This window comes from Periplaneta americana, chromosome 2 (genome assembly GCF_040183065.1).
Source record: "Periplaneta americana isolate PAMFEO1 chromosome 2, P.americana_PAMFEO1_priV1, whole genome shotgun sequence".
Lineage (NCBI taxonomy): Eukaryota > Metazoa > Arthropoda > Insecta > Blattodea > Blattidae > Periplaneta > Periplaneta americana.
The window spans coordinates 10,264,115-10,277,074 of record NC_091118.1 but is presented as its reverse complement, the minus strand read 5'-3'; the positions used below and the strand labels follow the sequence as shown (position 1 = coordinate 10,277,074).

General features: G+C 39.3%; 1 protein-coding gene across 4 annotated transcripts in view; it reads left to right on the top strand.

Annotated features, from left to right (window-relative positions):
* The window catches only part of LOC138712988 (uncharacterized), a 37,834-nt gene extending 26,493 nt beyond the window's left edge, over window positions 1–11,341 (top strand). Inside the window, exons 9-14 of one of the 4 annotated variants that reach the window (XM_069844673.1) lie at window positions 2,204–2,272; window positions 2,484–2,555; window positions 2,821–2,886; window positions 8,747–8,821; window positions 9,055–9,159; window positions 10,499–11,334. In XM_069844673.1, the coding sequence (XP_069700774.1) occupies window positions 2,204–2,272; window positions 2,484–2,555; window positions 2,821–2,886; window positions 8,747–8,821; window positions 9,055–9,159; window positions 10,499–11,023 (912 nt within the window). In that variant the 3' untranslated portion in view covers window positions 11,024–11,334. Of the gene's footprint in view, window positions 1–2,203; window positions 2,273–2,483; window positions 2,556–2,820; window positions 2,887–8,746; window positions 8,822–9,054; window positions 9,160–10,498 lie in introns of all 4 variants that reach the window. The other 3 variants (XM_069844695.1, XM_069844687.1, XM_069844680.1) reach the window with 3 other exon arrangements.
* Window positions 11,342–12,960: the final 1,619 nt, after the last annotated feature.

The window sequence follows — 12,960 nt, the reverse complement described above, 5'->3', positions numbered from 1 at the left end:
GCAATCGGCTAGCTTCACCTTTAGATATAACACACGAAGCAAGTTCCCTGCAATCGGCTAGCTTCACCTTTAGGTAGAGCCGTGTATACAATCTATAGTACGCTTATGCCAGGAGTATGCGGAGTTGTCCCGAGGAGTACCTATCCCATTGATTACGTATGAAAAACTGCTTATATATTTATTTTATTATACTTGTTGATAATTAATTCATTCACTGTGGTCTGGCCAAGGGCAGGTCTCTCATTGCAAACCCAGAATTCTCCCGTCTTTCCTATCTTCCTACTGACATTAATGCAGTTATCGCTAATCTCATTCCTATTGGCGTTACTGCAGTTATCCCTACTGTTAGTGCTCCTAACATTTCTATAGTTATCGCTATTATTACTGCTGACATTACTGTAGTTATCGCTACTGTTGTCCCGCACCGTGGCGTCGTGGTCTAAGGCATCCTGCCTAGGACTCGCGTTACGGAATGCGCGCTGGTTCGAATCCTAATGGGGGAAGAAATTTTCTCATGAAATTTCGGCCAATGTATGGGACCGGTGCCCACCCAGAATAGTGATGCACTTGGGGAGCTACGATAGGTAGCGAAATCCGGTTGCGAATACCAGCTATAACGGCTGGGGGATCATTGGGTTAACTACACGATACCTCCATTCTGATTGGATGATCGTGCACCTCTGCTTCGCCATGTGGGCGTGAGGACAGCAGCCAGCTAGTCAGTCTAGGCCCTTCACGGGCTGTAGCGCCACGGGTTATTATCACTACTGTTACTGCTACTGACATTAACGTAGTTATCGGTTCTACTACTACTACTACTACTACTACTGATACTGCTATAGTTATCGCTACTGTTACTGACATTACTGTAGTTATCGGTTCTATTACTACTGCTGATAATACTGTAGTTATCGCTACTGTTACCACTACTGACATTGCTGTAGTTATCAGTTCTTCTACTACTGCTGATATTACTGTAGTTATCCCTACTGTTACTACTACTGACATTACTGTAGCTATCAGTTCTACTACTACTGCTGATATTGCTGTAATTATCGCTACTGTTACAGCTACTGACATTACTGTACTTATTGGTTCTACTACTACTGCTGATATTACTGTAATTATCGCTACTGTTACAGCTACTGACATTACTGTACTTATTGGTTCTACTACTACTGCTGATATTACTGTAATTATCGCTACTGTTACAGCTACTGACATTACTGTACTTATTGGTTCTACTACTACTGCTGATATTACTGTAATTATCGCTACTGTTACAGCTACTGACATTACTGTACTTATCGGTTCTACTACTACTGCTGATATTACTGTAATTATCGCTACTGTTACAGCTACTGACATTACTGTACTTATTGGTTCTACTACTACTGCTGATATTACTGTAATTATCGCTAGTGTTACAGCTACTGACATTACTGTACTTATCGGTTCTACTACTACTGCTGATATTACTGTAATTATCGCTACTGTTACAGCTACTGACATTACTGTACTTATCGGTTCTACTACTACTGCTGATATTACTGTAATTATCGCTACTGTTACAGCTACTGACATTACTGTACTTATTGGTTCTACTACTACTGCTGATATTACTGTAATTATCGCTACTGTTACAGCTACTGACATTACTGTACTTATTGGTTCTACTACTACTGCTGATATTACTGTAATTATCGCTACTGTTACAGCTACTGACATTACTGTACTTATCGGTTCTACTACTACTGCTGATATTACTGTAATTATCGCTACTGTTACAGCTACTGACATTACTGTACTTATTGGTTCTACTACTACTGCTGATATTACTGTAATTATCGCTACTGTTACAGCTACTGACATTACTGTACTTATCGGTTCTACTACTACTGCTGATATTACTGTAATTATCGCTACTGTTACTGCTACTGACATTAATGTAGTTATCGGTTCTACTACTACTGCTGTTATTACTATAGGCCTAGTTATCGCTACTGTTTCTGCAACTGTCATCACTAGTCTATTTTTATCACTACTGGTACATTTATATAAGTCTATGAATTTTTATAACAGGTTGAATTTGCAGTATTTTATGTGTTCTTCTGCCCTAGTTTATTATTGGAAACTTCTTTCTGTCAAACTGGAATCTAGCTCACTGAAAGCCAGTCTGACCCTGTCTTTATTACACTTACAGAACGAAAAAATGAAGCAGCTGAGACTGGAACACGAGGAGGAGAAAAAGTCGTGGCTCCAGGAGGAGGCAGTAAGTGACGAGCTGTTACCATGGTTACACTTATCAGAGGCATTCCTGAGCTCCTTTCATTCAATATCTACATGTGGTTATAGTTTTGGTGCTTTTAACATTGCATAATTGTCATCATTATGATATTTGTCACTTTGCCTTAATGAAATCTTGTGCTTCTACTAAACTATCACCACACTGAGCTTCCGCTGAAATAATTTTCTTGTTACAGTATAAAGACAGAAAGATGGAAAGACTGGAAAATGATTTGATAGAGTACGAGTATCGGCTGCAATGCAAAGTAGTAAGTGATGAACTGTTTCCAGAGCGATTCCTTGAGATCCAGTTAGTAATTAAATTACATAGTGAAGTACAATCTTAGTTCTATTGCATAGTAATATATGATAGAGGTGCTCTTTTTTATATATAGGCTACTATATCATCATTATTACCAATATCATCATTACCATCTGTATCGTAGTCATCATTGTTTCCTGGTTTCCATTTACTACTTAAGCATCCAGGCAATGTAACTTCGCTTCCTCTGAATCATTTCGTTTTGATTACAGTGTATAGAGGAAGATCTGGCAAATCTCAGAGAAGAACTGGAAGAGAAGCGACGCCAGCAGGAAGCGGTAAGTGATAAGTTGTTACCATGGTTACAGTTAGGAGAGGGTTTCTGTTGATTCCATTCAGTGACTGCAAACATAGTTTTGTGTGCTGAGTAGATCAACTTCGTTTTCATTTTCTGATCATTATTTCCATAATCGTCGTTGTAGTAGTTTTCCCTGTGAGGAAGAAAATGAGGGGGAAAAGCTAAAAGGAACAAGAGTGCTGGTCCTTGCTCATAGCAGTTGTAGCAGAATGTTTGGAGATTTAATGAATTTCACCAGCAAAGGAAGAAGTGCAAACAACACATCTCTGAAGAATGTTAAGCCGGCACGAATGCTGTTCTTTACTCGTACGACTTGGTTTAATAGAAAGGGACAGGTAAATTGTTCGAAATTAGGGTATGACTTGCTACAACTACTGCTACAGGATCTTTGAAAACGCACAGATTGTAGTTATTAGGTTCCAGTATGTTGTCTTGAAAATAATTTAGAATTTCAGAGTCAAGCGAATAAATATCCTGATAATCAGGCCGGAGAACCGGGTTCTTACTCTGACAACTTCGTCTGCAATTTGTGATGAACAAAATTTGGAAATTTAATTACAAATTACAGCCTACCCGTTGCTTCCAAAATTGATAAGCAGTTTATCATGACTTACAATTATTGATTTCCTGTATAGGCTACATAGAATTTGAAGTAAACTACTTACTGTCAACGCCGATTGTGCAGTTACTTAAGAGAAAATTGGCCAGAGTAAATTCCTGACACTTGATTGAATGATAAATATGAGTACTCCATTATATCACAATTTAGTGACAGTAACCGTACTGGCAATATCTGAAAGACGAAAATGGCGATAGCTAAGTGACAGGAGGCGAGGACAGCGAGAAGGTTTGAGTGAGTTAGGTGAGGGGATAGGTAAAGTGTGATTTATATGTGCTGCTTGTATTTGCTTTGAGCAAGCTTCCTTATTCGCAGGCCAATTTTCTGGCTATATTTTCTAATGTAGCTGCTTATTTATTTCACTAGCGTCTTATTTTGAATTCCCATTGACTGAAACACACTCAATGACAAGTTGAACGTGTGCAACATTAATGCTCAGTGAAAGCGATAAGCCGGTTGATTTTACTAGCAGCTTCCAAAGAAATGGGATGTCAGGACTTCAGGGACTGAATCTCTGAAGAACTGGTGTGTACATCTGCCTTCAGTGCAGGTACGTGTAGCGTGATGTGTTGTCCTTGTCCTGTGCAATTGGGTCTTTCAATACTGGTTCCTTAAAAAGCAAAAGTTATGTCCCTCGAGTTTAAGATGGAAAGAAATAATTGACTACTACCTACTGCTAAAGAAAAATAACTTATGTGAGAGAACTGTTATTAAGATATTCCATTGTTATAAACAGTTAAGAAATAAAAGAGGAGATAGGACCGTGTAAATGTTTATGAACCAGCGTATTTTCCAGCCAGATATTCATTCTGGTAAAGCATCAAGGTGCGACAGAAGAAGGTAGGAAGTAGCGTTAAAAGCAGCGACATGTAAATAACATTTAAATGACATTTAAGTGACAGGAGGCCAAGGACAGATTATTCTCGATTAGATGAGAGGAAAGCGAAATTACAGGAGGCAGTGGATTGTGGCTAGTTTACATAGAGTGGATTAGCTGAGGAAATAAATAATAATGAAAATCTGAATTACATACAGGGAGGGCAGGTCTAGATCAGTGGTTCTCAAAGTATGGGTTGCGACACCGTAGGATGTCATGTAAAGAACAGAGGAATGGATTATAAAATAAAACAACAATGCCTTATTAACATACATTTATGTTGTAGCTCAGATCACATAATATAACACAGATTGATCATCCCTATGTTAAAATCAGTAGCACTTTGAAGAGAACACCGCCAGGGTCGCCACCTGTCCGCTGTGAAACTACACTAGATGGCAGTACAGTCGCTGATGCAATTCAAATGGTTGTTATGACGTGACTTCTTATATAACAACTAGATGACAGCATAGTAAACCTGACAAAAGTTGACAGAATAACGTCAAGCTAACCACAGTGTTCTGCAAAATAGGGACAATATAGTAGAAGACCAATTATTTAATAGGTTTTATTGTTAGTAATAATGAGTGTTTTAATTAACTATATAAAATTGTTTCTCATATTATGTTCAAATAATCAAGGGTATACATTATATGTCTCACTCACACAGTTCATGTGTATCTATTTGAATATGTAATTAGGCAAACTTTCATACATTTGAAAATGGCACATAAGTGCCGAAAACGTTCATATTATAATTAATTTATATAAAACTAGATAAGCATAGACGGCTCATTTCAATTTAATAGACTATATTATTACTGACAAAAGTTGTTACCGTCAAAGCGTATAAGACCGAGTAATCTGGATATATCGTATGATCTAGGGTTGTACTTACGAACACAAACACAAAGTTGAACGTAACAATACAAAAATATTTCAATAGTTACAAAGTAAAAAATAATATATGCCACAAAAGTGCCTGTTTTCGAAAAATTAGCTTCTCAAGTCTGGACTTCATTTTCGACAGAGATACAGTGATATCGTTTACTAGTTCAAGCAGATTTCACACCTTTGTATTGTTGGCAGTGATAGACGAGAAACTTATTTAATATAGGCCTAAATACATGGTTGCAAATACTAAATACAAAGAATTTACTAGCATCTTTTGCAAGCCGAGGTATTGCATTCCTTTGTTCCAAAACTGGTCGGTGCTCTGGAAAAAAAGGCACGTATAGTTTCAGTATTCCATCATTTATTCATAGTGTTCTACCCAAGGGCATGTCTTTCACTGCAGGTCCAGTGTTCTGCAATCCTTCCTTTTTTCTGCCTTCCTCTTAGTCTCCGCATATGATCCATATATCTTAATGTCGTCTATCATCTGGTATCTTCTTCTGCCCCGAACTCTTCTCCAGTTCACCATTCCTTCCAGTGTGTCCTTCAGTAGCCAGTTTCTTTTTAGCCAGTGACCCAGTCAATTTCTTTTTCTCTTTTTGATCGGTTTCAGCATCATTCTTTCTTCACCCTCTCTTTCCAACACAGCTTCATCTCTTATTCTCTCCATTTCACACTCTCCATTTTTCTCGATATCCACATTTCAAATGTTTCTAATTGTTTCTCTTGATTTTGTCGCAATGTCCATGTTTCTGCCTCGTCATAAAACGCCCAACTCCACACAAAGCACTTCACTAATCTCTTCCTTAGATTCTTTTCCAGATATCTGCAGAAGATAGGCCTACATCCTTTTCTATTATAAACTTGCTTTGCCATTGCTATCCTCCTCTTGTCTTCCTGGCCGCATCTCATGTTACTAGTCACAGTACACCCCAAGTATTTGAGTAGTCGTCCACTTGTTCTACTGCCTCATTCCGGATGGGTGAGTACCTATATATTGGAATGAGTTTTTCTTTAATACTGTGTGGAAGTTCAGACAGTTCAACTCATCTGTCTAAAATCAGAGTCAGTATCCATCTGTGGCTGTCATAATTGTTTTCGGCTTCTTCTGGATGATAGTCTGTAATATTTTGTTTAAAACTGTGCAAACTTAATTATATATGTTTAAAAGGATACTCGGTATTTGTAGTGTCATACAGTACATAGCTAAATTTACCAGGATTTATTTGAGCTCCTGAGAGGCAAAGTGTTATAACTAAAAAAATAATTAATTTTGAGTTACAGCCAGGTTCTCGTCTATGAGGTTGTTAGCTATTAATTGGTGAAGAGGTCATTTTATTTCAAAGATTAGCCATTAGAAGGTGATTAGATCTTGTTACAGTAACTGTAATCGCCCTGCACTACTGGTGTAGCGGTGTAACTCAAAACACCTGCTAGTAGCTTCCCCACCAATCGTGTGCTATGACTGCTATTGCTATGTTAAAGTTATGTTTGTATACATCTACAGAATCATCTTCAAGCTGTACTGATCATGCCAGTGACTGAGGAACTCATTCAAGTGGAAGGGGGGAAGAAACGTTTGCATGATAATTCGATACATAAACGAGCGAAAGCTAAGATAGATCGTAATATTGGGAAGGCGTATGTCACAAAAAAGTGTGTAGTAATACCTGCTAAAGTGTTTGAAGATGAAAATTGTAGCTCTGTTAGTAGTTGTAATGAACTGATTTCTGAAGACGATAGCAAATCTGCCTTCACCTGATCTTGGGCTTCAACGGATTATTCTCGTCACAATTCTTACCTTTCGGGACTAATTGGACAGTTGCCGATTCAACAACATCGCTGTGAGGACAGTTCAGAAACAACAAAAGACCCCAAGTCGACCACGTGAAAATGCGTTATCAACTTGAAAACAAAGAGCGTTAATGTGTGCAAAACATATTTTTGAAGACATCCATGATGTCTAATGGGCGAGTTAAAAACTTCAAAAGAAAAAAAGAAGTCGGTAAACCGTCTGGGGAATATTTGCGTGTTAAAACACTATTAATAAACAGTCAGCCAAACTTCTTAATGTGGTCAGGGAACATACTAAAAAGTTTGTATAAAAAATCTTATTTGATTGAAGTTTATCTGTCCAATCCCACCTTCTCTCGCTAGGTTAGGAGGCGCTGATGGATAAAAATATTAAAATCTAAAGTAAATGGGGCGAAAAATCTAAGATGAATAGGAGAATACTATGGACAATGTTATGAAGAGGAACAGTCGTATATGTAATTGAGTTCTACCACTATACCGTAGTTCCCATCTAGTTTATCGAAGAAGCGTGCCTTGGTTTACAGACACAACCCATCGCTTTTTGAAGGATAAAAGTATAATTTCGATAGTATTGTATGTTGGAAATATTTTTTGATGGAGTTGAGGAAAATTTAGAGAAAAAATTAACGACGATTTTTAAATTCAAGCAAATGCAAAACCTTAATAAATTCCCGAACACATCCTTAATTCGCACTGTACCACTTTACCTGTCAAGGGCTCATTTCATACACCAGAATTAATGAAATTTATTTTTTTTTGAAGTGATGTCAACCAGAAATCAAGCGTCCTTACAGATCTGTTGGTTTTAGCTGGGGCTGTTATTATGTTAACATCATGGCCTTGCAAACTACAATTCAAAGTATTTTGAGTGTAGGCCTATATCAATAGGCCTATAGATAAGAATAAACTGGAAAGTAGGTTTGCATATTCCGATTTCTCGTCTTGCAGGTACGGTACATTAAAAGTTGGCTGCTATCAGCTGGATTTCAATCAAATGATATTTTTTTTTCGATTTCACACGGATTTGTATTTTTTGAATGGGGAACAGTACACATACGGTAGTGAGAGGGATGGTTGCAAAGAAAAGTCTCGCCAAAAAATGGGCCACATCTTCATAAAATGTGACGGACACTGCTCTAGATGACTAACGGCTCATTTATTTTAGGCCTTATGAAAATCCGAGTTAAGTTCTGGGTAGTTAGTTGATCCACGGCCCATTTCTTTTAGGGCTTATCACGAAAATACAAATTATGTTCTGAGAGGGAAGATGATTTGTGGCCCAATAACCTTAGAGTTTATCACGAAAATACGAATTACAGTATGTACTGGTAGTGTATTCGATCTGTGGACCATTTCTTAAAACTTCATCACGAAGATGAAGATCAACTTCCTGCAGATGTTCAGTTTATTTGAGGACTCACAACATTTATTTAACACTTTAGGGAAAATTATAGACGGATGAGAGATTTTATTTGAAAGCCTTTATCTAAACATTATACGTCGGTAGCTGTTGTCTCATTTCCTGATGCTGTATACGGGCCATCAGCTTGATTCCTTCATGAAACCTGTTGCTTCAAATCAGACTATCACCTAACCAGCTGAGCTTTCTCTAATCCAGAATTGTTTATATTACAGAGTTACCAGGATCAGCTGGGGAAGCTGAGACAAGAACTGGAGGCTGGGCGGGAGATGAGGCGCCAGCTGGAAGAAGTAAGTGTGAGCTGTTACCATGGTTACAGATATGAGGGAGTTGACGGGTTCCATACAGTCATTGCATATTTTAATAATGATAAATACAATAATAGTTATAATATTATGATTACTATTATAAAATCATCATCATCATCATCATCATCATCATCATCATCATTCCAGTACTCATGTTTCCAGTCCAGTTATCGACATGTGAGGTTCTTCTCAACCAGATTTGTTTTTAATTGCAGAGTAAGGAGGAAGCACTGCGGGCTCTGCGAGAAGAACTGCAAGCGAAGGGGGAGGAACTGAAGAAGCTGGCAGACGAACTGCAAGCGGAGCGCCAGAAGACAGCAGTAAGTGTGAGCTGTTGCCATGGTTACAGTTACTGAGCAAGGATTGGTACAAACTGTTACAACAGAGATTGCGACCAGCTGCAGTTGGAGAGTAAACTTAATTTCAGTTTGCAGATTAGAACTGCCACACAGCGTGGTGCCGACCACACCACCTCATTCTAGTGCCGAGGTCATGGAAAGCATGGGGCTCTACCTCCGTGCCCCCCAAATGCCTTCATGGCATGTTACGGGGATACCTTTACCTTTTACTACCACCACTATTAGTACTGCCATTACTACTATTACTACTATCACTATTACTAACATTACTGTATTCATGGCTACTGTCACTACTACTGACATTATTGTAGTTATGGCTACTGTCACTACTACTGACATTAATGTAGTTATGGCTACTGTCACTACTACTGACATTGCAGTTATGGCACCTACCACTACTAATGACATTATTGCAGTTATGGCTAGTGTCACTACTACTGACATTACTGTAGTTATTACTACTGTCATTACTACTGACATTACTGTAGTTATGGCTACTGTCACTGCTACTGACATTACTGCAGTTATGGCTACTTTCATTACTACTGACATTACTGTAGTTATGGCTACTGTCACTACTACTGACATTATTGCAGTTATGGCTACTATCACTACTACTGACATTACTGTAGTTGTGACTACTGTTACAACTACCGACATTACTGTAGTTATGGCTACCGTCACCACTACTGACATTATTGCAGTTATGGTACTATCACTACTACTCACATTACTCTAGTTATGGCTACTGTCACTACTGCTGACACTATTGTAGTTATGGCTACTGTCACTACTACTGACATTATTGCAGTTATGACTACTGTCACTACTACTGACGTTACTGTAGTTATGGCTACTGTCACTCCTAATGTCATTATTGCAGTTATGGCTATTGTCACTACTACTGACATTATTGTAGTTATGGCTACTGTCACTAATACTGACATTATTGCACTTATGGCTACTGTCACTACTACTGACATTACTGTAGTTATGGCTACTGTCACTAGTACCGACATTACTGTAGTTATGGCTACTGTCACTATTACTGACATTACTGTAGTTATGGCTACTGTCGCTACTACTGACATTACTGTAGTTATGGGTACTGTCATTACTACTGACATTACTGTAGTTATGAGTACTGTCACTACTACTGACATTACTGTAGTTGTGGCTACTGTCACTACTATTGACATTACTGTAGTCATCGCTACTGTCACTACTACTGCCTTCAGCCTAGTGAACTGTCACCTAGCTGACTGAGCTTCCTCTGACCAGATTGTTTTGTCTGCTGCAGGAGCACAGAGCTGCGGCTAAGGTCAGGCCCAACCTGCAGCAGAAGGACAGCCAAGGCAGGACTGAGCTACACCGGGCAGCGGAGCGGGGGGACACACACAGGGTGCAGCTGCTCCTGGATGCAGGCAGCCTGGTGAACGCCGAGGATCATGATGGCCGCACGCCCTTGTGGCTGGCAGCAAGACACGGCTACGAGGATGCGTGCAGGGCGCTGCTGGCTGCCGGGGCGCGGCCGGATGTGAAGGGAGGACCATCTGGCCGCACTGCTCTGCATCTGGCTGCAGCCCGTGGGCACCCTGCAGTGTGTGAGCTGCTGTTGGCAGCTGGGGCGCAGCCCAACGAGCCTGCTGATGCAAGCCAGCGGACTGCGCTGCACTGTGCAGCATGTCGTGGCCGCGCCCCAGTGGTGCAGCTGCTGTTGCAGCATGGCGCTGAGCGGGGGGCGAGGGATTGGCAGGGACGGACGGCCCTGGACCTGGCGCGTGAGTCCGGGCGCACAGAAGTGGTGGCCATGCTGCAGGGCTGAGCAGGCACAGTGCTGCCAACACGACAGCAATACCATTATATCACAGTAACCAGCGGGAATGTGTTGTGTTGGCATCACTGCTCTGCGTGTAATGCTGTTACTTCATTGCTCTAGGCTGTCGTTACTCTCGTGTTGTGTGGCTTTGTTGTGGTTCGAGCTTGACACGCCACTTTCGTTTTCTCACTATTATTATTATTATTATTATTATTATTATTATTATTATTATTATTATTATTATTAATGTCAATTATTGTTTAAATTACTTACTATACAAAATATTGAAATAAATAGACTATATGGGAAAATTGTTCATGTTGATGTTACTGTCGCTGTAAAACATACAGGATTGTTGTTATTGCCTTATGGTGATACGCCACTGATATTTCAGCATCTCATCTGGACTATTTCAAGCACAGTAAGTATCAATGTCCTCTTGGTAAGTATGTTGCCTCACACTGTCTGATGACCTTGATACGCCACTGGCTACCGCTAGTAATCCTGCTTCTCACATGCACATCAATACAGCGGCCATTTTTATGCCTATATTTATTCGCAATAGGCTATCTATCAGAACAATGTTTCTTTTGGCATGAATGTTTCCTGCACCAATTCGAAATTCACGCATAGCCTATAAACTTATATTAAGTTACTCTAATTGTGTCCATAAAGTACGTCACTGATAACTTGGAAAGCTCAAACACGGTTTACCGTCATGTACTTTGTGACCGTCATATTGTAAAGGGGTAAGCGTGAAGGTAATCAGAATTTATACCTCCTGATATGGCAAGACGGAAACTTAAAGCCCTATTAACATGCGAAGGCGTTTCCCTGTACCCCTGTCTAGGGGATCAAACATTTACATTTATAATACAGAGGTGATTGGACACCCCTCACATATTTTTTGGCATTCAGTGATCATACATAGCCTACATATTTAACATCATACGTAATTCACCTGATTTATTCTTTGCATTCACCTCCACTGCCGACGTCAGTATGGGGTACCGACATCAGTTTCTTCCGTGTGTCCCCCCCCCCCCCCAACTACCCTGCTCAATCGGTGTAGCGCTACATAACACGAGAATGAATCTGGGAGTGAAAAATGTCGGTCTTGAAGGAACTTAGTTCTGCAACATGTTAGGCCTATGTTAGACATGGCACCTGCCTATAGTCTAGACATATTCTCCAGTTCCACAGTTTCATTACATCAATTCTGCTATAATCTTTCAGTATTTTTCACATTGTGTTGAACGTATAAAATACCGGTGCTGGTAACCTGGAATAAGGGTATGACAGTTGGCTCCAACTCCTGAATGAAACTCCGAGAATACAATGAATAACAATAAACACAGAAATCAATTCTGCTATAATCTTTCAGTATTTTTCACATTGTGTTGAACGTATAAAATACCGGTGCTGGTAACCTGGAATAAGGGTATGACAGTTGGCTCCAACTCCTGAATGAAACTCCGAGAATACAATGAATAACAATAAACACAGAAATCAATTCTGCTATAATCTTTCAGTATTTTTCACATCGTGCTGAACGTATAAAATACCGGTGCTGGGAACCAGGAATAAGGGTATGACAGTTGATTCCAACTGCTGAATGAAACTCCGAGAATACAATGAATAACAATAAACACAGAAATCAATTCTGCTATAATCTTTCAGTATTTTTCACATTGTGTTGAACGTATAAAATACCGGTGCTGGTAACCAGGAATAGCATAGGCCAAACGAAAATTCACCTCGAATTCTGAACATTTTCTCTTATTAAATTTAATAAAAAATACACATTGCGTATAAGTTCTAGATCTATTGAAATAATTATATATAGACGCTATAAAGTTTTTTTTTTAATTATTATTTATTTCATTTTTATTAGTTTTTTCCTGTGTAGGGCCTAGATGGAACAACACCGAAAAACGTGCTTT